Raw genomic sequence first — 25,216 nt, 5'->3', positions numbered from 1 at the left:
GTTAATAATTTAATACAAGAAGTGAAAAACTATAAAATCATTAAAGTATTTCTGGAGTGTGCATCACATGTGAAATATGTAAGCTAAATCCCTATGGCCTGTAGTAATGTATGAACCAACTGCATTTTGTGCACGTGCTCATCTGACAGAGAGATGTTAACGTAACAGATTTTCTTTCAATGATCTCTGCAGATAAGAGAATGGTCTTGTCTTAAATGTTTCTCCTGAGTACCTGTCTTTTCAGCTGACAAGATGATGTTTGCTAAAGAGGCAAATGAGAAGATAGTGCTGGAGGATAACCTCAGATTCTTAATTTGTGTGGGATACTACATGAATCTCTTACTACTTGACTGTACAAGCTGTTAATCTTCCTATATATGAAAGTAAATATCTTATCCACTAAGGAATTTTCTGGTTTGCCTGTGCAAAGTATCAGAGGTGATCTTGTATAATTACAGCAAAAACACATAGTTTCACTTTTTTGGGTTTGGGTACTTGTGAACATAGTCAAGACCAGATTTCTGCCTAAGTTGGTGGCTGGTCCAGAATGACTTCATTTTTGTCTGCTATTAGAAAGGGTATACTAAGACATATGCAGACCAAAAATTCTGCAATATCAGTGTTTGAGCTGATGGCAGTCCCTAAATACTATTTTTCTGATGAGTATAAATCAGGAAAAAATACTGTTTAGATTTATTCATAGACATGCAGAGGAGCTTCCTGGTAAAAGAAAGCTTGAAAAAGTAGATAGTCTAGGTAGGATAGTTGCTGATGTCAAGGGAAGAAAATGTTTCAAAAAGCAGCTGAATAAAAAGAATACCTGATGTGTTCTTCTAGTGTTAGTATCTGTTAAGTATTTAATAATTTCACTTGTGATATTCTGTTTAAAAAAATAAAAAAGAATACCAGTAAAAACAGCCATTAGAATTCCTGTGTTGAAAATGCTACTACATAGCTGAGAAGTAATTTGATGAAATTATGCACTTAATGCAGCAGCCTTTATTATTTTTAACTCTTTTTGCTATGGAAATAAAATTTAGTCAAGTGTACTGTTTATCTGTGTATCCCTGTGAACTATAAATCCTCTTTGAAAGGAATAGGACTGATAATAAAATTCCATGTAGTTTCTTTGATTGGAGAAGACAAATTAGTGCACATTAGGGAGGAACATGAACATGGTGCTTAAAAAGTTTTGTGTGTGGTAGCCAGCCAGTGAAAGTAAAAGTTGTCTCATGCTAGCCACAGGACCTGTTATCTTTCCTTTGAAGTTGCTGATGTAAACAACAATATAAATGAGAATGAGGGTAAGAATTAAATACATAGAATCACAGAGTAATAGAATATGCTCGACTGGAAGGCACCCATCAGGATAATTGAAATCCAGCTCCTGGCCCTGTATGGAATCATTCCTAAAATTCATTCCCTAAGACCCTGTGCATAAGAGCATTGTCCAAACACTTCTTGAACTCTGTCAGGCTGGTGCTGTGACCTCTTCCCTAGGGAGCCTTTTCCAGTGCCCAGCCACTCTCTCAGTGAGAAATATTTTCCTAATATCCAAACTAAACCTCCCCTGACTTAGTTTCCTGCTGTTACCTTAAGTCCTGTCATGAGACCGGAGAGATCAGCATCTGCCTCTCCTCTTCCCCTCATGAGGAAGCTGCAGACTGCAATGAGGTCTCTCCCCTGTCTCCTTTTCTCCAGGCTGAGCAGACCAAGTGGCCACAGCCACTCCTCATACAACTTCCCCTCAAGGCCCTTCATGATCCTTATGGCTGTACTTTGATAGCTTTATGTCTTTCCTAAACTGTAGCACCCAGAACTGCCCCCAGCACTCGAGGTGAGGCTGCCCCAGTGCAGAGCAGAGCAGCACAGTCCCCTCCCTTGCCTGGCTGGTGACACTGTCCCTGGTGCCCCCAGGACACAGGTGGCCCTCCTGGCTGCCAGGGCACTGCTGACCATGTTCAACTTCCATATACACACAACACAGGGCTCTCTTAGTTCTGTCTTTCATGGAAGAACTAGAGTGTGTTGAATATTTTCTTTGCTGTAATAAGTAGTTTTTTCACTGTTTGTTTTCCCTGTGAAACATTTACTAGTGTCTTTATGTACCAAAATTCTGAGACTATATTTCAGACAGTGTGCCTGTTAAATGAGGCTATATTTTTATGATCTGTACTGGGCCACTGAACTTTCCATATTGGACTGTCAGGTGTTTGATGAAAAGATTGCTACGGAGAGTGTGACTTCAATTTTTGTAAGCTCATATCTGTGGACTAGGATGCACTACCAGATTTGATACACAGGAACTGTTTTACTGAATGAACAGTGTGCAATCAATAATGATCAGATCGTGTGCAAATCATAATTTTGAGCAGAATAAATCATTAAAGCCACCTGTCTAGAATGTTTAACTACTGATCTATTTTACATGTAATCATCAGGAAGATAAGAGAAGATGGAGATATATTGTTTTAAATTTCTCCCTCACTCTAGCAAAGGCCATTAGGTATTTCAGTTAAGATCTGTGATTTTTTTTACTTGATTTAGGAGAGGATGGGCTTAAAGAGGATAGCAAAGGAAGAAATAGGATCTTTGCGTCCTGTGCAGTTATGCATAAGTCCATGTGCTGTATTTATTTTCCCTTGCTTTTAAACTTTTAAACTCTTTTGTTTACTTAGACTGTAAGATGTTTCAGAAAATTGTTTATTGCTATGTATTTATACAGTACATTTTCCACAGTCTTACTGTAGGGTTTTCAGTGTGTCCATAAGAAGTAATTTTTGTACCACTTCATTCCTGTCCCCAAAGAAATGTGATTTGGAAATTGCAGCATGTATTGGAATAGCGCATAACATATGGCAAAGCCTGTTTTGCCTTTTAAGGTTGTATGTTTATCTTACCATAAGAGTTCAAGTCTGTGTAATGCTTCTTATGATAGAGCTGCCTATGGTAGTGACTTCATTTTAATGTTAACTATTTAAAATTGTCCACTGATTAAGCAGTGAATGTAATCAAGAAAAAAACTGTAGATGTTCTCTGAAGCAAGTATTTGGAAACATGTTTACCAGCCCATCTGAAGGAGGTGTCTGATTTCAATACTGCAGCTGTGAGTGAAGGCAGCAGCAGGTTTTCACTTGGCTGTCTCCTGACAAAGTGAGACCTTGAAGCAAGGCATTGCTCGCCTGAATTTATTGCATTGTGATTACTTCACTTAAATTTACCATGGCAGGTTAAGTAGCAGTTCTTTAAGATCATTCACTGATTTGTATATGGTGCACATGGTAAAAGCTTACTTACTTTTGAATGACAAAATATAAAATTTCATCAAGAAGTTGCTTTTAGCTCTTTTCATGATAGAATTGGTTATGTAATAAAGGGATCATTTTTAATACTATGTTGAATTAAATATATTTGTAACTTGTCCCCATCTTACTCCGTTTATACAAATGGCTTTGATTTGTAAGAATGCTCTGGAAAAGATACGTTTTTTTATTCTGTTTGTACTGTAGTCATACAAACATCTGAAAATGCCTAGTCTCCTCCTTTCAAACACTTGCTTTTGCCATGACGATGACATACCTAATGCATTCAGTGACAACAGAAATAACTGATGATTGAAATTAAAATTGAAATAATAGTTTAAATGGCAGTGTTAACTCACAGATAGAAAATGTGTGCAGGGAGAATATCTGCTTTATGCTGGCAACAATGAAGTTATTATAAGCAAGCCAAAGTGGCTAAAATTGACACACAAATAATTTGCTATTCATAATTAATTTCTAATTCAGTATGATCTTGATACCAAGATGGTTCTGTAAGACTGTCAGATAAAAGAGTTGTTTTCAAATTTAAGTTTTTATTTTAAATAAAAGGCTTTTAAGTTTCAAGTTTAAATAAAAGGCTTTTTAAACAGGAAGAAATGCCAATTTTTCCTTGCTTTTTGCTTAACCAGTGTATTATAAATGCATTTATTTTTTTGCTGAAGGATCAAGTATAACCTACGAAGAAAAGAATTGAAGAGAAGAATTACTGTTGCAAGTGAAACAGCACTGCCTTGTTAAACCAAATACAGATCAAATACTTCTTTGCATGACTTTATCTTTCTCTCTTTCTTTTTCTCTTTCCCTCCCTTTCCATCCCTTTCTCCCTCTTTCTCCACTGGCCTGGATCTCTGATTTTTAAGTAAGATTTTAAAAAATGCAAACTGTAAGCTTCTGCTCGCAGCGTATGTTCTTGAGCTGCAGTTTAAGCTTGTTTGACTCTAAGCACAGGGGTTTTGTCTTTTATCTTTGTGTGTGTGTTTGAGGTTTTTTGAGCAATTCATCTGAATTAAGCCTGTGTTAATGGCTGATTATTTAAAAGGCATGATAGGCAAGTATTTGATGCTTGACATTATCTCTGTTTATCACAAAAGTAGTCTACTGTGGGAATTAAGGAGAGGAAGGATTATGAATTGGAATGGAGGCTTTAGGGTACATTGAATCCTAGAAAAGATCATCATCATTACTAATTTTATAAAGAATATATTAACAGAAAGCCAAATATACACACTGAGGTATCCTAGATCTCTTCATGTGCTGTGTCCTGCATTTTTTTAAAAATAGGCCCTATTCATAGTGTTAAATATACGTGTTTTGTGGAATTACAGTTATTCAAATAACTATGTTCCATAGGCGGCTTTAATGATGAGTTGTATTCAAGATAATTTGTAGAATTACAGTGAGGATTTTTACCTGTCTTGTCATTGTTGACTTAATGGAGTCACGACAGTAGATCTGTGGTCTAGGGAGGACAGAATTCTTTCAGATTTAACTGATGAATGAACTGATGACAGTATTTTAATTTACAGTTGATATGTACAGATTTACTGCTGGTGGTTGGCATACCCAGCCCAGCTCTTCTGTCAGGTGTACATCAGAGCAGTACTGCTGGAAGCATATTACCCAGCTATTTCTACCCATTTAGTCAGGACATGTGGTGATCCAACTGTTTCATTGATGTGGTGGCTCCTGGATTTGCAGAATAATCAAGATTAGAAGAGACCTTTAAGACCATCTAATCCAACTACCAATGCAGCACCACTGTAACTGCCCCTACAACATATTCCCAAGTGCCACATCCGGACATTTCTTGGGCATTTCCAGATATGGTGTTGCCATCACTTCCCTAGGCAACTTATTCCAATGCCTGTTTACTCTTTCAGAGAAAAATAATTTTTTAATACCTAATCTGAACCTCTACTGGTGCAATTTAAGGCCATTTCTTCTTGAACATGAGAGAAGAGATCGACCCCCACGTGGTTACAACTTTCTTGTAGTTGTGGAGAGGGATGAGTTCCTCCTTGAGCTTGCATTTCTCGAGAACAAAAAATACCATTTCCATCTGATCCTCATAGGACATGTTTTCCAGACTCTTCCTCAGCTCTTCTTTCCAAAAACATCAGTGTGTTTCAGTGTAATAAGGGGCCAAAAACTGGACACAGGATTCCAGGTGTGGCCTCACCAGTGCCCAGTACAGAGGACAATCAGCCCTGGCCCTGCTGCCCACACCATGGCTGATCCAGGCCAGGATGCCATTGGCCTTCTTGGCCACCTGGGCACACCCTGGCTCATGTTCAGCTGCTGTCAGCAGCACCCCCAGGTCCTTTCCAGCCTCTCTGCCCCAGCCTATGGCACTGCCTGGGGTTGCTGTGACCCAGGGGCAGGACCCAGCACTGGCCTTGCTGAACCTCACACCACTGGCCTCAGCCCATGATCCAGCCTGTCCAGATCCCTCTGCAGAGCCTCCCTGCCCTCCAGCAGATCAGCACTCCCACCCAGCTTGGTGTCACCTGCAGACTAACTGAGGGTGCACTCGATGAGATCATTGGTGAGGATATTAAACAGGACTGGCCCCAGTACTGAGCCCTGGGGAGCAGCACTGGTGACTGAACCCCAGCTGGGTGTAACTCTGCTCACCACCACACTCTGGGCCCAGCCATCCAGGCAGTTCTTCAGTCAGTGAACAGTGCACCTGCCCAAGCCATCAGCTGCTGATTTCTCAAGGATAATGCTGTGGGAAATGGTGTCAAAGGCTTTGCTAAAGTCCATGCAGACTATATCCACAGCCCTCCCATATCCACGTTGCCACAGGAGATCAGGTTGGTCAGTCAGGATCTGCCTTTCATAAACCCCTGCTGGCTGGGGCTCAGTCCCCAGACTGTCTTGGATGTGGGACATGTTGGCATGCAGGATGAGCTGCTCTCTTTAGTTGAAAGCAGCTGAAAGGTAGCTGGGTAGATGAGAACATGAAACTGGAAGTGGGTTTTTTTTTGGCTTCCATTATGTTTGGGATGTTGCTGTGCCAAGTGTTATAAAGATGGTGGCACATCATAAAGACTGCCCTATAATCTGCCTGCTGTTCCTGTTTAAATGTGATAATTTCCATGTCTTGTTGTTGTAAAGCTGCCTGCATAAAGTGGTAGAGAGTTGTACTTGCAGATCTAAAATTCAGCATATATAAATTATTGAAGCTTTCTAGTAACAGGTTCCTTGCACGAGGAAAGCCTATGAGCAAATTATTTCTACATATCTTTATACTATTGTGTATTGTTTATGGAATGCAGTATGTGACTCGTCTGCACTTATTCCTTACATTCCTTTTCTTCCTACAGAAAATGCTGAAAATTTTGATTCTGTAATTTATTTTGAACGTAGAAATAAATGTAGGTCACAATGCAAATTGTCACAAAGTTTGACAATGTTAGTAGAAAAATTTCCATTGTGAATATATGTTACTCATGGATAGCTGTAATGCTCTGATTTGAAGATGCTTTTCTGTACTTGAACTTCTGTTAGTAGAAAAATTTTCTTGTTTCCTACCCATGATGTTAAACTAAATTACTCATTATTATAAAATACTGTGTTATCCAGGCTTATAACATTGCAATCTGACTTTTTTTTTAATGCAAACTGATAATTTGAATTTAGAACTGAGAGTTAAAATTTTTTGCAAATTGTTTTCCTTTTTTTTTAGTTGGTGCCATCAGATGATATCAGTTCGTGAGGCCAAGGCTATTGCAAGACCTGATGGTATTGAATGGAGAAACAAATTTATTTGTGTAGAAGGTAATATGTGAAGCTGCATTATAATTTTTGATTGTTAAGGCATTAAATACATAAATCTATCAATTAGACTTTACCTTGGTTGTGTTTTGAGAAATATATTGCATGTGTGCATTATGTAGAGAAGGAAGCTTAACCAGTGTAAATAGTTCGTTAACAGTCCCATCAAAAACATTTGAGAAGGAAGCTAAGCTATAAAGTGTTTAAAAATAGTACTCCTGACCTTTCCTTCAAGAGCACTCATTGCCCTGTTACTTTTGGAATAGGCTTAGGATTTTGATAAGGAATGGCCTTTATGCCAGTAGTGTGTGTTTTTCTGCTCCACCAAAATAGTTGTCAGTTTGCCAAGTTTGAACTTAGGAAAAAACACAGCAGGCACATACTCAGATTATTCTTGAAGAATATTCTTTGTTCTTGCAATGCTCTAGCATTGCACTGACTAGATTATGTGTATGTTGATCTTCTTGTGGGTACTATTTCTGGCTGGCTGGTGAACACAGGCTTTGTTTAGAGACTACATGATGCCTTCCAGAACTGGAGGGTAAACCCAGGCTACCTGTTGGAGTTGCAGGTCTCATCTGTCTCAGTGCAGAACTGAGTAGGAGCACTATACAGGCAACCAGATTAAAGTGCTAGTGACACCTTTCAGCTGCCGTGGGGAGCATACATGGAGAAATGAGCAGGTAAGCATACACAGGAGATGAAGTGTGCACTAAGGAAAGAGAAGATTATAAACCAAGAGAAGGATTGAGATACTAGGAGAATGAGAACAGACTGAAGGGACTGAGAGTTGCTGGGTAACTGGAAACAGTTATCACAAAGGGAGAGGAGGCCTGGGCCCTGGCTGCGAATTAACGAAGGCTGTTAGGATATCAAGGTTTGACGTCACAGGATGAAAGAGGAACATAACTTGAACAGGAGACAAATGGTATGGGGAAAGTTATTAGACACTGGGAAGATTTTGCTGGGGGAGGAGGAGAATAAGACAGAAGTCCTGTGGCTGAACAGACATTGTTCTAGATTGATGAGGTTTAGGGTTGTGGTATCTATGTACTTTGCTGCATTTGTGCTGCTCTGTGCAGAGAATCACTTTCAATCACCTTGGTGAACTTGGTTATTCTGTGGTACAGAGCTCATGGACTTTGCCACAGTCATATGAATGTCAATGTAAAACCACATGATGGGATTCCTGTTCTTTATTTGACCCTTGGGAAAAAATCAACAGTTATAGGAGAATAAGAACACATTGAAATATATTTGCACTGGACTCTGTGGTCTTAGAGTTGAGAAATGTGAGAATTAGAGTATCTGCACGGCTGAAATTATTCAGAATAGCAAAGTGAGGCACTGCCAAGGCTCTGGTCTGAATGTGGGAGGTGGGAATGCTGGGCAGCTATGTTTGCTGCTGTCACATGATGCTGATCCACTGTGTTGCAGGGGGCTGTGTGTTTCAAGCTCTCAAATATTTTATGACATTACAAAGTGGTTGAATAATTAGGTTCTCTTTCTACCAGGCTGGAAAATAAAATACACATCAACATACAAAATAGACACTCTAGATTTCTCATTCAATGGTCTTTATTACATAGAACTTTTCCTTAATGTGTTTGCCTTTGAACTATTAAAAAAGTCAAAATTTTCTATAGATGACATATCTGGTTCCTTCCTTGGTTCAAGACTTAGTGGGTTTAGCCTCACATACCAAGTTTTTTACTTCTGATTTGGGAGAGAAAAATAAAATCTACTTTTGCTCAAAGTAGGCTTCATGTTTATAACAGCTGTTAAACTGAACTAGGTTAACAAAGTATGTACATAAGTTTCTGTGTACTTGAGAATAAGATTGCAAAAGTTAGGTAAACAAGCCAGTATATTCTGTTTTCCAAGTCTTTGTCAAATTTTCCTGTCCGCAGAATAAAATTTCAGTAATTGGTACTATTGCATTTATTTTGAAATATGTAAAATATATTTGTTGATAGATTACACAAGTCTGTGCCTGCAAGTTTTGATAATTCTGCATGTAGTACTGTATTTAGATTAGTTCAAGAAAAGCTGTATTCTGTTTTAAATGTTATGGGCCTTAAGGCTGATTCTCACATGTATTTCTGCTGTTAGAGAAACAAATATAGTTGAGATATTCTTTCCAGACACTTTAAAATATGATAGGCTTTTACCATGATAGGGATACAGAGATACAGAGAAGCCTGCTTTTAGATAATATTTTGAACAATCCTTGTCAGAAGCTCTAAATGGCTATTAACTATTCTTGTTTCAGTTTAAATCTTCTCTGTATCAAGTAATAACTACTCTCCTGTTGGAGAATAGGAAAAGCTAGAAATGTGGCAATTTTATGAGATTATTACATTGATAATAATTTAGGGAAATCAAATTAGAAGCCATCTAAGCTACACCTGATTCATATTTGTAGTTTCAAGTCTTTCAGATCCACATGCTAAAAATAATTCCTCGGGCTTGGTTGGCAGCAGTTCTGAAGTACTGTGATATCATGTATTTTTGTTTGGAAAAATGATTCCCTTTAGCCTTTCCCTCAAGCAGCAGTGTTAAAGCTGTGGGGTTTTTTGGCTTTGTTTTTTTTTTTTTCTTTAATATTCTCATCTCTGTGTGTGAACAAAATAACTTACAGTAAACTCTTACTGTCTTGATGGTTAGAAAATGTAGTGGTGTAAAGAGTAGCTGATTGTAAAATTATTCTTGCTCTGCTTCAGAGAATCAGTTTGTCTTTTTACAATCAGTAAATATCCAGGAATATTAAAGGGAAGATGTGAGTTAGCTTTTGTGACTGGAATGCCTTTTTTTTTCCACTAATGGTTTGAGAAGATTATACACTTCAGCCCTTGTTGCTTTAAAATATAGATATTACTTGATTCAACATGAAGGTCCTAGCACTAAAAAATTAGTTACCATCACATGTATGATACACAAATGAAATGCTGTATTGTTCACATAGTAAGGGACATGGAGTTCTTAATTATACTAGATCACTCTCTCAGAGAATGGGACCGGTATTAGGGGACTGTGTATGTTTTATTTGGTTGTCAGTTTTGGTTCTAAACTAAAAGTATGACGCATTCTGAAACAGAATCTGTCTGTAGCTGTCCACTGAAAACTAGGTAGTTTGAAGATAATTCTTTTAGAATATTGCTAAATACAATATCTATTGCATGAAAAAATTTCTTAGTGCATTTAAATATTTAGCAGAAATAAAAACCTAAAGCCATGGAGCACGTACCAAATTTGAAATTCCAGTCTCCATAAAGGCACAAGCCCTTCTGATGTCTGTGTAATGCTTAATTTTGGTATACATCACTATCTGAATAAAAGTAATTCATAACCAACTAGACAAAAAAATTTCTACCAGATCAACAAATACTTCAGTGGTTCTGTGGTCCTTGAGGACTTCCATACATTCTACCAGTGTGAAATACACAATATAACTTAAGCAGTTCTCTATTAAGGAAAAAAAATACTTTAAAATCCGCTTTGTGGCACACAGTAATGCATAGTCCCTGCATCATATTTAAAAAAAAATACAAGAAGTACTTTTTTAATATTGAAATTAAAAATGTTCCAAACTATTAATTAAGTTAGGACAAAAAAGTGGGGGACCATCACACTGATTTGTCATCAGTTAGAAAGTAGAACCCCCCAAATTGTTAACTTAGGAACAAATATTGCAGAATAGGTATGAAGTGATAAAGTATACATTAGAGCAGTTGATATGTCTTATATTAAAATTATAGTAAATATTTTGCTATATTCTCAGTATTTCACTGAGAAACTGTTGAATGAGATGGATCTAAAGTGAATAGTTCCAAGAATCTGATGTGTAATAAGTTTCAAAATATTTTAATATGCAGAATCATAGTCTGATATGTTATCACAGACTATTGAGCTGTAGCAGATAATTACTACTGCATAAATTCAGCACAATCATAGTATGCTTCAACAGATAATAATAAGCTGAGTTTATTAGGAATTACATATCACTAAAGCATTCACTGAATCATAGAATGCTTTTGGTTGGAAGAGACTTTTAAGTATCATCTCTTTCCAGCTCCCCTGCCATGATCAGGGACATCTTTCACTAGAACACTTTTCTCAGAGCCCCATCAACCAGGCCTTGAACACTTCCAGGGATGGGGCATCCATAGCTTCTCTAAGCAACCTCTTCCAGTGCCTCATCACCTTCACAGTAAAGAATTTCTTTCTAGTATCTAGTCTTAAGCTTGCCCCTTTTGGTTTGAAGCCATTCTATCTGGTCCTATCATGACATGCTGTTAAGAAAAGTCCCTCTCCAGCTCTCTTGTAGGCCCCTTTTACATACTGGAAGGTGCTGTGAGATCCATCCCAGAGCCTTCTCTCTAGGTGGAGCAACCCCAGCTCTCTCAGTCTGTCCTCTCAGAAGAGGTGCTCCACCTCTCTGATCATCTTTGTGGCCTCCTCTGGACTCCCTCCAGCAGGTCCATGTCCTTCCTGTGCTGGGGCCCAGAGCTGCTGCAGCCCTGCAGGTGGGGTCTCAGCAGAGCAGAGCAGAGGGGCAGAATCCCCTCCCTGGCCCTGCTGCCCACCCTGCTCTGGATGCAGCCCAGCACACGTGTGGCTCTCTGGGCTGGGAGTGCCCATGGCTGGGTCATGTCCAGCACCCCCAGGTCCTTCTGGGCAGATCTGCTTTGAGTGACTTCTCCCCATCTGTAATCGTGTCTGGGATTGTCCTGACCCAGATGCAGCACTTTGCACTTGCAGTTGTTGAACTTTCATGAGATCCGCATGGGCCCACTGCACAGGTTTGTCCAGGTCCCTCTGGATGCCAGCCTGTCCTGTAGTGTCAACTGCACTGCTCATCTGCAGACTCCCTGATGATGTTCTCCATTCAGGGCATTCAGAGAATTCAGCTTTTGGGGTGTTTTGGTTTTGGGGGGTTTTTATTGTTTGGTTTTTGGGGTTTTTTGGTGGTTTTTTGGGGTTTTTGTTTTGGTGGTGATGGTGGTGGGGTTATTTTGGGGGGTTTTTTTGTTTGTTTTTTGGGGGTTGGTTGGTTGGTTGATTTGTTGTTTTGGGGTCTTTTTTTTTTCCCCTCCTCCTTTTTATTGGATTGTTTGGTTTTGGGTTTTCTTGTTTTTGTAGGAGGGAATATTTTGTCTTATTGGTTGGTTTGGTTTAGTTTAGTTTTGGTTTGGGGTTTTTTTGATAAATGTTATGTAGAAAGAAAGCTTGAGAACCAAAGAGGAACTGAGTATTTAAAACACTTTTGGGAAGCAGTTATATGCTTGACCCTACTTGGTTAGCAGAGACAACTAACTCTAGATATTTTTAACAGTTTTTATGTTTGTTTTTGATCTTGCAGAGCCCTTTGACAGAACAAATACTGCTAGAGCTGTGCATGAGAAACAGAAGTTTGATATGATCAGAGGTGAACTTGCGCAGGTAAAAAGTAATCTCATGTCATTTTTCTGGTCACTTTGCTTTTCAGGATAGTTTTACTATCTTGAAAAAGCTAGTCATTAAACCTGCCTGGTTTTGATGTTTTATAGTTTGTACTATTAGTAGTAAAAATGCATGTTTTTAAAAATATGTAGAAAAATAATTTAAGAATATTCTTTAATGTCTGCCATTAAACTTCAGGTTTCCACTGAAATGGGTACTCAAACTAGTAAAAACCCTGTCTCTTAGATTTTCTTGTATGTGTAAAATTCTAGCAATGGTTAAGAGCTCTAAAGTTACAACTTTGTTTTCATTCATTATTTATTCCTACATGAATTTGAGTGCTAATAGATAATATTTTATACTTCTTACTATCCCTTTTTTAAATAGATGTCACCACCAAAATAACAGGTGTTTTCTGATTTTTGATAACTTACTTAGATGGGTACTTTTCTTTAGGGAGACCATCCTCATAATTTTAGAACATGAGTAGTTCAAACATGGACTTTCACTGTCCCAGTCAGGAGAGGAAAGGACACTTTGAAACAAGGAAAAATTTAGACTTTGGTTAAGCATTTTTCTGAAATTTTTTTCATATCAACTATCTTTTATGTTTCTCTCCTATCATAGGCATTGCATAGGTATTGCAACTCAAATTCTAGGTTTCTGAGATCTCTGACTATTTTTTATGTAGTTATGACTAGGGATTAGTGCATAGAACTGGCTTCCAGCTTTAACCAGTTAAGACTCCCCTGGTAAGCTGTCCTTGGAGGTTAATGTTTACTCCAGTTATTCCTGTCTTCAAGAACCTTGAAGGCTTCCCCAGCAACACCTAATTCAATTCCAGATACTAGTAATAGAACAAATGCTAAAAGAGACACCGTAGTAATTTTCTTCGTAATTCTATTCAGAAATGTTAGTAAGTTTTTCTTTTATTTAACCATGTTAGCATACAAAATACTGAGTTGTTCATATACTAGTACATAAAATAGTTGATTTTGTGAATATGCTAAGGTCACCTTTATGAAGTGGTTTGGGCTTTCGTGGTACTCTGAAATCAGAGAGAACTTCTCTTTTCAGTTTTCAGTTAACAAAATTTCTTTCAAACTTCTGTGGTTTTCTGAAAAATGCAAAAACAGACATTTGATCCTAGCTGTCTGGAAGCAATATACTAGAGTCATATAGCCCTGAAAAATATCCTTTTTACCAGATACCATAAGAATGACAGTTGCTCTAAAAGTGCAAGTACTTTTTAATGTCCTGCACTATTTTCAAAAAAGCTTAAGCAATCTGTTTTGTCCTTGAGAGAATTGTTCTTCCTGTGGTTTTCATTATGCATTGGAGTGTAAATGACTTCTGTATAAACACAGGAGGGTCTTTGCAGTTCTTTGCAGGCTCGTGGTGTAGCAGATGTCTTGAAACTCTCACTGGAACACAGAAGAAAGTTGAAATAACCTATTTTAGAGACACATCTGAGTTCCGGAAATAACATCATTTATTGGGGACTTTGACATGTGTGAATTTGAGACAATATTTTGCAGTTACAGTACCAATGTAATACTTAAATATTGTTAACATCTCTATCTCCAAAAGTCTAGTCTGTTCTTGAAAGGCTTGACCTTCCTCATTAGTTCATTGCATTTTGTGTACTTTTTGGATTTTGCTTCCCTTAAAAAATCCCAAAAACAAATTAACAAAAAATACCTCAACCCACAAATTTTCTTTTCAAGAAGGGGAAAAAGCAGCCTTAATTTTGTGGCACTGTGATGCTTACTGCTTATAATGGTATTTAAGTTTTAATAGCAAAGATTATATAGTCTTTTTTAAAAAAAACCTTGTGGTTTTTTTTCCTCAGGCTTGGCGGTTATTACGAGAGAAGAAAGACCTGAACTATATATTGCCTTTAAAAGCAGTCATACGGAAAAGATAACTAGCTTGTTTCATTTTCCCTTTTTTTGGATCCTGCTGAAATAACGAACAGTGTCAAAATCAGGAGGCACTCACCCCATGATTTTTATGACCTGTTTTTCTCTGTAAACTTTTGTTAAGGAAATGTTTATAAGGATGTGGCATATTTTATTATCAGTATTTGTTAATACAGCTGTTCAAGATACTCTTTCTGAAAATGCTTGCATTGTTGACTTCTAGAAGAAACTTACAGCAAACAAGAAGAATACATCTATTTTAAGCAAAGTATGGGGATATACTGACTTGTTTCTTGCGTGATCTGTGTAACCATTATTTCAGACAGATTTAACCATGAAAAGTAGACATTCAAAGTTAAACCATGTGCAAATCTGACTACATCCTTAAGGCACTGTGCACTACCAACTTTTTGATAAACAGACTGTGCTTTACATCTGCTGAATTGCAGTAAGCACTTCTGCTCAACTTAGCACTTTCCAGTTTTATTTCACTTTTACTTGAATAACAAGCAACTGTTTATGACAATGAAGATAGATTATGGTTGGTAGTACTCTGAATATCAAGAACTATAATCTAAACCAAAATTTTCAAGCAACAGTTTTACTATGAGGAAATTGAAGTAAAAAAGCTCAATTCAATGCACATAAATGCTTACTATTCACACAGAGTAGGAAGGAAAATTTTTAGTGCTTCCTTTTACATATTTGAAGTAATAGTGGTGCCTCTTTTAGAGAAAAAGACCAAATCAAAATCAAAACACCTCACATCAGTGCTAAAATTAGCTGGGCTTCTCATTTGATTTTGTGTGAATGTTTGTGAATTGATCAGCCACTGTAAATTGAATCTAAGTAATACTGAAAACTATAGCTCTTCCAAAAAAATGGCAAACTTTCTCTTAGACCTCCTATAGCACAATTTGTATCTCTCATATATTTGTTATTGAAGACCAATTAATTTTTAAGGTGGTACTTACCACTGAAGTCAAATTCATACTTCCATTTTTTTAAGTTTACTATTTTATATGGTGTCCAGTGAAATAAAGTTTCTATATGGAAGATACGGGTTATTTTTCCAATTTATGTTACTTTGTACTGCATATTTAAAATATTTCCTATAATTAAGTAGAATAGGAAATGCCCCATGAGGTAAGGCCCATGTTGTAATTCACCAAGATCTGTCATGGTATTCTGCAGTACATCTGCAGTACATGATATTCTGCAGTACATCTGTGAACAGGCAAAAGTTTGGTTTATTACTTTCTCTAAACAGATTATAAAAACTCTTCTAACTGTAGAAGAGTTTTTAGTAACTCTTCTAACCCTTCTAACATAACAAGCATTATGTCTTCTTGTGCAAACTTTTAAGTTCTAGTTTATTTAGAAGTTCTAAGTACTGTAAACTATATGCCTGATGTGAGATTACTTCCTACACACTTTGTCATGGTATAGTCTATGTAGAATTTTGTCTTTTTTCTGTAATTGACTCTTCTTCTCAATTTTAACTGTCTTTCAGTTTTAATATGACTCTAGCAGTCCACTGAAATATTCTTCCTCCTTGCATATGTTCACCCTCACTGCCCTTTTTCTATAGGATGGTAGACTTGAGTGTCAGTGAAACATTCACTTTGATTCACTTTATGTAAAATAGAAGCACAAGATTTTAAACCAGGATGATGTCTGGATTCAAAGATGTTCTACAAGCTCCATGTAGATTCTGGGAAAAGAGAATGTTGGCTATATCTTCTTAAAAAACATATTGGCTATACCTTTGTCTAGAAAATTTAAAACTTTCCCAACCTAGGATAAATAAGAAGGGACATAAATGTTTAAAGTTGGTTAAAATATATTTTAAGTGAGCTGAATGTGAGAAACGAAACTTTATAAAAGGCATAAAACTTCCTTATGAGTTTGTATTGCATCACCTAATGTGTCAACATTTCTTACAATTTAAATTAATGCTTCGTGTTTAATTTAATTCCTAACTGTTTTTAAAAGGTTAGTTTGAAACATTGTGGTATCTCTGAGCTACTCTATAAAAAGTGCTCTACAAATTAAGTGGTATTTTTAATACAAGTTAAGGTCTGTAACCACAATAGTCTGTGTCTTTCAAAAGAATACTTTTGTATTTTTTTCTCAGTTTATGTCCTGATATAACCAGAAAATCTAGATGGTAGTTTTCCCCAATTTTTTTCGAACTGAACCGTTGATGGCATTAATAGTGGGCTGCAACTTTTGTCAGAAAACTTCAGATCTAATACCATACAGTAATGGCTTGGGGAGAGTGGGTAGGAGCTGGACGTCAACTTTGGGTTCAGTTCTGTATAGTCTGAAGTTGTTTGAGGTTTAATGATATGTGTTTTCATCTACTCTGGGCAAGTATTCAGAGTAAAATATTCACTAATGGCTACCATAAATTTTAGTGTTAGGGTAAAATGTTCAACTTTCCTCAGCTTAAAAATAAAAACTTTTACCTTAACCCCTGGCATACATCCTAGCAGGAATATTTTTTTCTGAGAGCTCTTAGGTAAAAGGTATTTTTCACAACTGACCGAGACGTCAGTGTGTGAGCAAGATGCTTTCTTTGGATTTTGTTACTGCCTTGAAATAAAACTGCTTTAATTCAGCGCATTTATTTATTTTATTTTTTTAATTATTATTCTTGACTACTCTTTTTGGCAGTGGGCTTTCTTGTCTGTTCTCACCTCATGTGTCAGAAACCACTAGTGTCTTCTCTAGGATTTTAAGAACTCTGTTTGGTCCTTCAGGACTAAATTAACAGGCTCAGAGGTGCACAGTAGGACCAAACATTGGCAAGAGCTTCACATTTGGTGACAGTAATGCAGAACTGGCATAGGCTATGCACTGTGAAACTTAAAGTTTCTCTTCTAGCTCTTGCTCTCACTTGTCCTGAAATGTGAATGTGTATGTGAACTCTCAGTACCTTTAGGAGTGTTGACAGTATAAGGTGTTACTTTTTAAAAATCCCTCACAAAGAAATCAATATAAATCAATTTTAAGACACACACTACTGGGTGACTTGATCATTTGGGAGAAACAGGCAGTGATGATAAAAGGATGTAAGATGATTTGTATAAAACCCGAAGTTAGCATTTATGAATGCATTATATTTGTGAATCCCAAACATTTATTTGGAACTAGTGCTTTACTTGAACTTGTGTTACTGGACTTGAGTCACAATATATTTGATGTTAAATTTAAGTCCATCAGAGAATGTCACTCTTGATTTATTGTACTGTACTTGCTCCCGGTTGTCCTGTGGTTTGTGAGTTTTTCTGCCTTGTTCTCTGTAATCCTTGTGTGTTCAGATATAAATATTTTCATTGATTTTACTGAGTATGATGCTTGTCCGAAGAGCGTGTTCGATTTTGGTCCATTTACAGGTCAGATTCACTTGTGAGAAGATGGAAATGAGTTGAAGGGTTTCTGGTAAAAGAGTACTTGCCTTTCTCTTGCTGTGCTGAAGACTGAATCAAATCTTGTGCAATGTATGTATGTTTCATCTATAAGCGTTTCTAGAAGACTTGTAAAGCTCTTGCCTTCCACATGAAATTTAAAGAAGAGTACTTCATATTCTTTACATTTTGCTGTGTACACTATCTATGCTCATGATGAAATGTAGAGTTTAATTTAGTTTAATATCTGTTTCAAATACACTTTTCAAAAAATTACATTGTCACCTTGTAAATTCTGTATGTCACTGCGTGGGTCAGGAGAGTAGGAAGACCTGTACCTACTGTTTTGGAATGTCAGGAGAATTTTAATTTTGTGTGCAGAGATAGCTTGTAGTCAGAAGTACATGGCTGGGTGTTTCTATACTTACAGCACTCTTAAGAAAGAGTTTGCTGATTGATTTATAACTAGATATTTATTTGAAGAACAATAAAAAAAAAAGGTGGGGGCATTGGAGTTATACTGTGCAAACAGTCGTTTATACTTGAAATATCTTGGAAGTTCTTTACTTAGAATCAGGGGTTTAGAGCTTTTCCTCCTCTTCTAAATTTTTTTTTTAATAAAGTCATTATGTTGAGTAATACAGATTGGAAATATTTATGTTTGTTTGTGAAAAGCACTGCATTTTGTGTAAAATGCAGAATAATAAAGCATAAATGTGGCTTAACCTAAACTCTGCATGGTAGTATAGTTTGTCTTCGTTTTATAATTGGTTCAAGTTTGCTCAAATAGGAAGTTTTAAATGTCTTTGATTTAGCACATTGATAAATCAAGGGCTTAAATACATTCCTTTTGCATGGTTAAATACCACAGTGCATCTGATATCTCTTACAGTATGGTATTAATAATTAAATGTGTTTGTTGGAGGCTCATCCACTAGTTATTGTATTTGACCTTTCCAGTTCGAGCTTGAGGCACTCTGGGTGTGCTCAAGGGCAGAACTTGTGAAATGTACCTTCTCTTGGGGCCACAGATAAACTCTCCTTCTGCTTCATCTGTACCACCCATCCCGAATTTGCTAGAGGTAACTGGGGAAGGTCTGCTTGGCCCCCTTCCTCCTTTCTGCTGCCTGACTGCCCTGTCTGCTGTACAAGTGACTGGCAGCGGTGGCAGGCGAAGGGGGAGAGCAGCTGGAGAGATGGCCACAGGGCCACGTGTCCTGGCACTGGGTTGGTGCTAGGAGACAGGGTAGGAACAGCAGCGACTCTGCGCTGTAACTTTGCTGCCTTCTATTTAAAGACTGCCCTGAGTCAGGAGAAGTGAGTGCTACTGGGGATGACAGTTGCTTCAGGCAGCCCTGGGGAGGACAGGGCTGGGGGTAAACATCACCGGCAAGGGCCTGAGCAGGGAAGGGAATGGAGGGTTCCCGCGGCACCGAGTGTGATAGGGCATCCGAGACTTCATCCTTCGTAGGAGATGAAGAAGAAGAGGAAGAAGAAGAAGAGGAGGAGGAGGAGGAGGAGGAGGAGGAGGAGGAGGAGGAGGCCGTGGACACCGAGGAAGCAGAGGAGCTGACTAATAGGTATGTCTCCCCAGGGACTCATAGCCCTAGAGAGGCAGCTCTACCGCAAAGCATCATCCCCCAGGAGATGCCAGGATTGGAATCCCATGCTGGTTTATTGCCTTTTCCCCCTTCCCTTGCCCAATTGCTGTAGATAAAAAAAAGGGGGAGTAATAGGGGGGTAAGAGGGCTTAATATTTTTTACAGATGAGTATGGCTGTAATTAAATTTTGTGTGGTAAGCGCCTACCCTGAGTTCCCTGAAAGCTTTTCTATTTAAAGATCCTCTGATGTGCCAGCTCAAGTGGCATCTCCTTCCACTCCTCCCTCTCTGGCTGACTCTTTGTCACATATGGATCTTAAATGCTTTGCAGATTTGCTTGTCAGGGAGAAAATGCTCAAAGATTATAATGGTGCATTAAAATTGGTTCCTTTTTATGGCCCTTTATTCCTTCCCACTTGTTCCTCCCTCTTCAGTTTCTTCTTTCCTTGAAAAGGAAAAATTCATTGTGCATGTCTCCTATTGCTGGTCATGATTTGTAAGGCTGATTTTTGTGGTGGAATGGGAAATATTCTATCCCTTTGATCTTTAATTTTTTGCTCTTAGTATTTTTGTTTTCTTAATAAGTCTTCCACAGAAACAGTTTATTGTCCTGCTGTTGCTTTCCTACCATTAGGAATGTAGTGAGCAAGGCTGTGGCCCAGTGCCCTGCCCAATTGTCCTGCACAGGAGACAAAGGCATCTGCAACCTGGTCCATGCAGACAGACCCTGGCTGTGCCACCACCATTGGTTTCATACAGAGACCACAAGGCCTGAGAGTCCCCTGGCACATACCAAGTCTCAAGATTTCTTTCTTATCTTGAATAGACCCCATCAGTTTTAAGTGGATACTGTAGAAGAACCTAAGACGTTAATATTGTTAGCTTGAGTTTTTTCCAGAAATCCAATTTTTTAAGAAATGTGTGTCATATAGTTCCTAATACCTCTGCTGTGAAGCTATCTGCATTTACCATCACTCTGTGTGAATCACAGTTCAAAGTGCTTTCTGACCACTGCTGATGGTCACTGGACAAAAAAGATGGCAACGGGGTATGACGGTGGGGAGCTCTCTGCAGCCTAACCCACCCAAAGTACTTCAGCGAAAGCCAAATGGGGAAATGTATCCTAGAACTGTAGGAAAACCTTCCTACACAGGAAATAAAGAGCTAGTTTTCCACAGTGAGGGGACCCCTGGTGTGTAATGCTGCTTTATTCTCAAGGGAGGTGTTGGCTTTTCAGTCCTATACTGGCAGAGAGACGGATTACATGCCAATAAAACACTGCTTGCACTTGGCTGTGTCCCTGCAAGAAAACGAGCTGAAGTCCATGGAGTGGAGTGTTCACTGCACACAGCTAAACCATGATTTAGAAATATGATTTTTAATAGAATCTGGAATTAAATAGCTAATAGTAAAACTGAAATTGTAAAATTTGTTATGAAAATGTGAAATTTAGTAATTCCTACAAGTAGGAGTTACTAAAAAGGGAGTGAAGTCTATGTAGCCTCACAGTTATTTACTGCTTGTGATGAGAGGATGACTTTTCCATGGGTGCCTGTTAGCAGCTCCTCACAGATGGGCCTTGCTTCTGGCTGGCAACGTCTGCAATGCAAACTTGGGCATTGCCTCTCAGCACTTACTTAAATCATAGCAAGCATTCCCTTTAGTGCCAGTTATATTAAACACAGCAGAGTTTTTCTCTGTCCTTAACTGTCTTACTAATAAACAAGTCATAGTCTACTAGAGAGGTTTTTAACAGCTATGCTAAGTGGTAACTGAGCATATTTAAATTGGTTAATTTAATTAGGTTAAAGGAGATGTAAAATTTTGGGTTTGGCACAAATGTGGTGGCTGCACCAAGCACTCAGCAGTAGCTTGGAAAAGTTAAATAAAACTGACTCTAATTGCTTAGATGTTGTCGCAAATGTCAGTAGGGTTGTTGAGCTTCAGGCCTCCTCCTGTGGTCAGTGCCTGGGCAGAGCTCCTGGCAAGACAAGACAGGTTGAACCCCTGGGACATACTTACTCAAGCTGTGAGCTAATTATTTGTTGACAAACAGGTTTTCAAGCCCCCATTGCTGAACAGTTTTTTTTGAGTGCATGGGCTTTGAAAACACAACTTAGAGGAGATGTAACTAATAGGCAAACTTGGCTGAAGGCAGCTTGTCCTGGACCCTGCTGCTATCAATTTATTTTTAACAACCCCAAGTTCTCTGTTGCTTCTGCTTTCCTCCTTTGAGGAAAGGTGCAGTTGAACAGCACCTAGTTGTGCAAATCAGCAGAAAAGCCCCACTGATTCCTATTTCTGCCTTTCAAGTATGTTAAATAGCCTCATACCTAATTTATATGAGAATCATGCAGCAAGATGAGTGCCCCAAGGTCAGGAAGCGCCTCTGTGAAACAAGCAGAAGAGCCTTGGTACTCCTCTGAGACACCAGGCCCTGAGCTCTGACCAAACCACTCTGGTTCCACACTGTGCAGCAGCTGCAGCAAATAAAATCCCAAAAGCTGCAGCAGAAATAATTATTGTCTCAAAATTACGAGGCATGCATGCAAAAGGCAGAAGAGTTTGGGTTTCATGTCTTTATTACCCTTATTAATGTAATGTTTAAACAATTTGGTTTCCTAGCACACTTTTTTGTATAAGTAATGAGACTAACATGTAGCATCAGAACCTACTAAAAAGGTGGCATAAGGGTTTCATAACCTTGTCAGCACAAAAACGCCACTGATCAGTATGGCACTCCTACAATATTTTCTTGCCTTTGGGCATTTTACTATCTAGGATAGGTGATCGTGTTAGATGGCTTCTGTTTCTAGCTGTATGTATCCAATTCATCACCTAAGCAGGGAAAATATTCTGAATACTGTGTTTGTTAAGGCAAGCATAGCATGTTAACAGGTTTTAATTTTTGTATTGATAATGGTGAAAATTAAGTCTCACTAAAGTAAAATTGTTGACTGTTTAACTGGTTTACATACCCACTGGAATATCTGTGTCTCTAAAAAATCTGTGATGGGTGAGCTGTTCTGACACAGTTCTGTCTTTCAAACCATTCTCAGCTGATTTCCTTCTACAGTGGGAAGGTCTCTGGATGTGTCTGTGTGCAGAGTTTACATAAAAATTGTTCTGCAGCCAATTTAAGTGTTTCCAGACAGCCTGTTTGCCTGGAATAGGTAAATAGCATTTTATCTGCTTGTTTAGTGTTTACCTATAACTAGAGGGGAGAAAAATGGGGAGAAAGTCCTTAAGTTCTGGAAGCAGTTGAGTTTGTTTGTTTTATTAATGAAGCAGTCCTTCCAAAAGATTAGAAGTGTGTAAGCTCTAGAGATAAGTGTCATTTATGAAAATGAATGTAAAGGGAAGCACAGTGGAGAAGGCATCTTCCTGCCATGTGGAGGATGCTGCAGCATCTAGGAGAGCAAAAGACTGGAATGATAGCAAATGGATGATGAGAAGGAAGAGGTGGGAAGTATTGTGGATTTGTCTTCCGAAAATAAAAGTTACCATACCCTATCCAAAGCAGAGAAAGACATGGGGAAAGGGTGTGTGATTTTAGATGCCTCTCAATGAGGTGGCCCATCTGACGTGGACCAAGGTGGAAGAGGCTGGCAGGGCTATTCTTCTGCCACCTGCAGCAGGAGCATTAGCAGGGAACATGAGAGAGGTAGGAAGCAGAGCTGTGCACGCCATTTCAAGTACCTCACGTCAGAGGCTTGAGCAAAAGGTAATTGAGCAGCTGAATGGGGCAGAATGCTGAGGTGGGGGCATTGCAGAGGGGAGGGGTGCAGCTTGCCCCCACTTGCTTCCGCAGCTGGGCACTCCATGTTTTGTTTCTCTTCAGTCTTTTGAGTAAAACTGAGTCCTTAATAAAAGCCTAGGTTGCATAGGGCTCTCAGAGTTCAAGAAGTTCCCCACTGGGTCTCAACAGAGTGATTATGTAACTGTGTAAAAGAAGTGACCCTCCTAGACTGCAGTGTTTGGTACCTGTGCTCCCTCTACAACAGGGTGGAGAATCCAGAATGCAGAAGCATGCCAGACCTCGGCATGGAGGTGCTGCGGGTTTCTCAAGCACAGCATTTGATCCTGCAAATGGCAATGCCACTAGGACATGCCATGAGCTGGTGTCCAGAAAACAGACTAGGCTGTGTTCCTTCAAGCAATGGAACAAAATGTGTGAGACAGCCCAGCTCCTGGCTCTAAGCTACTCATCATAAACCCCAGCTTTGTAGCTAAGTAGCTGTCTTACTATTTTTAGATAGTAGTTCCTTTGAATTTCGACAGATGCGTGAGACACTTTGTTGCCAGACGAGGCATCATTAATTGAAAGAAGTCAAAGGTGGAAGGCGGGGTTTGAAATTAGGTCTCTCTGTAACTGCCAGTTCTCTTAGCCTGAAGAAGATGGATGAGCTGCAGCCCTGGGAAATGCAGAGCAATAGGCAGAGACCTTGCTGAGCATACTGATTGCTGTAGGGGGAAAGGGGCACCATGGTAAAGGCAGAAACTACAAATATGTACAGAATAAGAACACAAACACAGAGAAGTGTTTCCTTCAATTGGGAAGACAAGCTGGCAATACCAATTTCCACCACTCCTGCACTGTGCCTGAAGTAGGAGCTTTCAGAAACTGAGATCTTGTCAGTGCAGGTTATAGACATAGGTTGACATCTTGGTCATTTAATCTGTATTATTTTCAGCTTATGAGTGTATGCAGCAAACAGCTACACATTTTTATGATATCAGTAGTGTCAAGGTCTAATATGAAGAGGATAAAGAGAGGCTAGGGACAATTTTAGAAAGCTGATAGGCTGGCTACATGTATATCTCATAGTAGTGGTGTGCGCATGTGGGTAGACCCCACACACTGTGTAAACACAACCAGTCCAGCAGCTGGGCAGGTGAAAACTCTTCCCTCATATGATTAATAAAGGAACATTTGTGTAGCCTGCCAGGTTGGACTAGAAACCTGAAATCCTAGTGGACACAGCAGAGAAGTAATAGTGAGTAGCAGAGGCCTGTGAGAAGCAGGAAGAGGCAGGAAGGAAAATCTGGGTTTGAGCTGTTATGGCAAGAGGCACAAAACTGGTTGTCAGTGTCTCCAAGACTAGGAAAGGGTTTAAATCAAGGTCCTAGCAGTGAAATAACATGCTGATAATATAAGTGCCAACAGGAATTGGTATGAAATGTCTACATGGAAAAAAGACAGCACTGGATTTTGCCCTGGATGTCAGTGGCTTCGTATCTACATTTATGAGCTGAAATATTGCAAACATCTTTTTCCAGTGACAAACTTCCTCTGACAAGAGAGGGGTCTTTCACCTACTACTGTGCATCTTGTGAACAGTTCACAAAGTGCAGCATTTGGAAGTGCATTGGAAGTAAATGTTTGAGTTCCATATCTCTCATTGTGGTCTTAAAAATGTAAAGCACTATCTCCTCACACTGTAGAGAAATGTGAACTGTAACAAGTTTGCGATGATGAAAATGAGATAATGATGTATATAATTCAAACTTTTTGCATAGGCAGGGCCAGGGCAACCCGTACTTATTCATTAATATCAGCTCAAGTGGGAGTGCTGCTCTGTTCTGTATGAAGGTTTATTTAATTGCACAATGTAGTGCAGAAATAGGTTTAAAATATAAGAATTATTTAGAAGTTGAAAGATGTAAAGAAAAAAACTATTCATCTGGTTTTGTGGACTCAGATAACTGGAAGCTTCTTTAGTAGTGTTGCTATT

At 38.7% G+C, this 25,216-nt stretch overlaps 2 protein-coding genes across 6 annotated transcripts in view; both read left to right on the top strand.

Annotated features, from left to right (window-relative positions):
* The window catches only part of TENT2 (terminal nucleotidyltransferase 2), a 46,964-nt gene extending 28,348 nt beyond the window's left edge, over positions 1-18,616 (top strand). For 4 of the 5 annotated variants that reach the window (XM_064405513.1, XM_064405514.1, XM_064405511.1 and 1 more), the window contains 3 exons: positions 7,015-7,106; positions 12,466-12,545; positions 14,398-18,616. In XM_064405513.1, coding sequence (XP_064261583.1) covers positions 7,015-7,106; positions 12,466-12,545; positions 14,398-14,472 — 247 coding nt within the window. In that variant the 3' untranslated portion in view covers positions 14,473-18,616. Of the gene's footprint in view, positions 1-192; positions 5,066-7,014; positions 7,107-12,465; positions 12,546-14,397 lie in introns of those variants that run through there. The other variant, XM_064405515.1, reaches the window with a different exon arrangement.
* A 677-nt stretch (positions 18,617-19,293) lies between these two features.
* The window catches only part of CMYA5 (cardiomyopathy associated 5), a 46,071-nt gene continuing 40,148 nt past the window's right edge, over positions 19,294-25,216 (top strand). The window contains exon 1 of the mRNA XM_064405235.1: positions 19,294-19,460. Coding sequence (XP_064261305.1) covers positions 19,294-19,460 — 167 coding nt within the window. The remainder of the gene's footprint in view (positions 19,461-25,216) is intronic.

This window comes from Passer domesticus, chromosome Z (genome assembly GCF_036417665.1).
Source record: "Passer domesticus isolate bPasDom1 chromosome Z, bPasDom1.hap1, whole genome shotgun sequence".
NCBI lineage: Eukaryota > Metazoa > Chordata > Aves > Passeriformes > Passeridae > Passer > Passer domesticus.
This window is presented reverse-complemented; position numbering and strand designations above follow the sequence as displayed.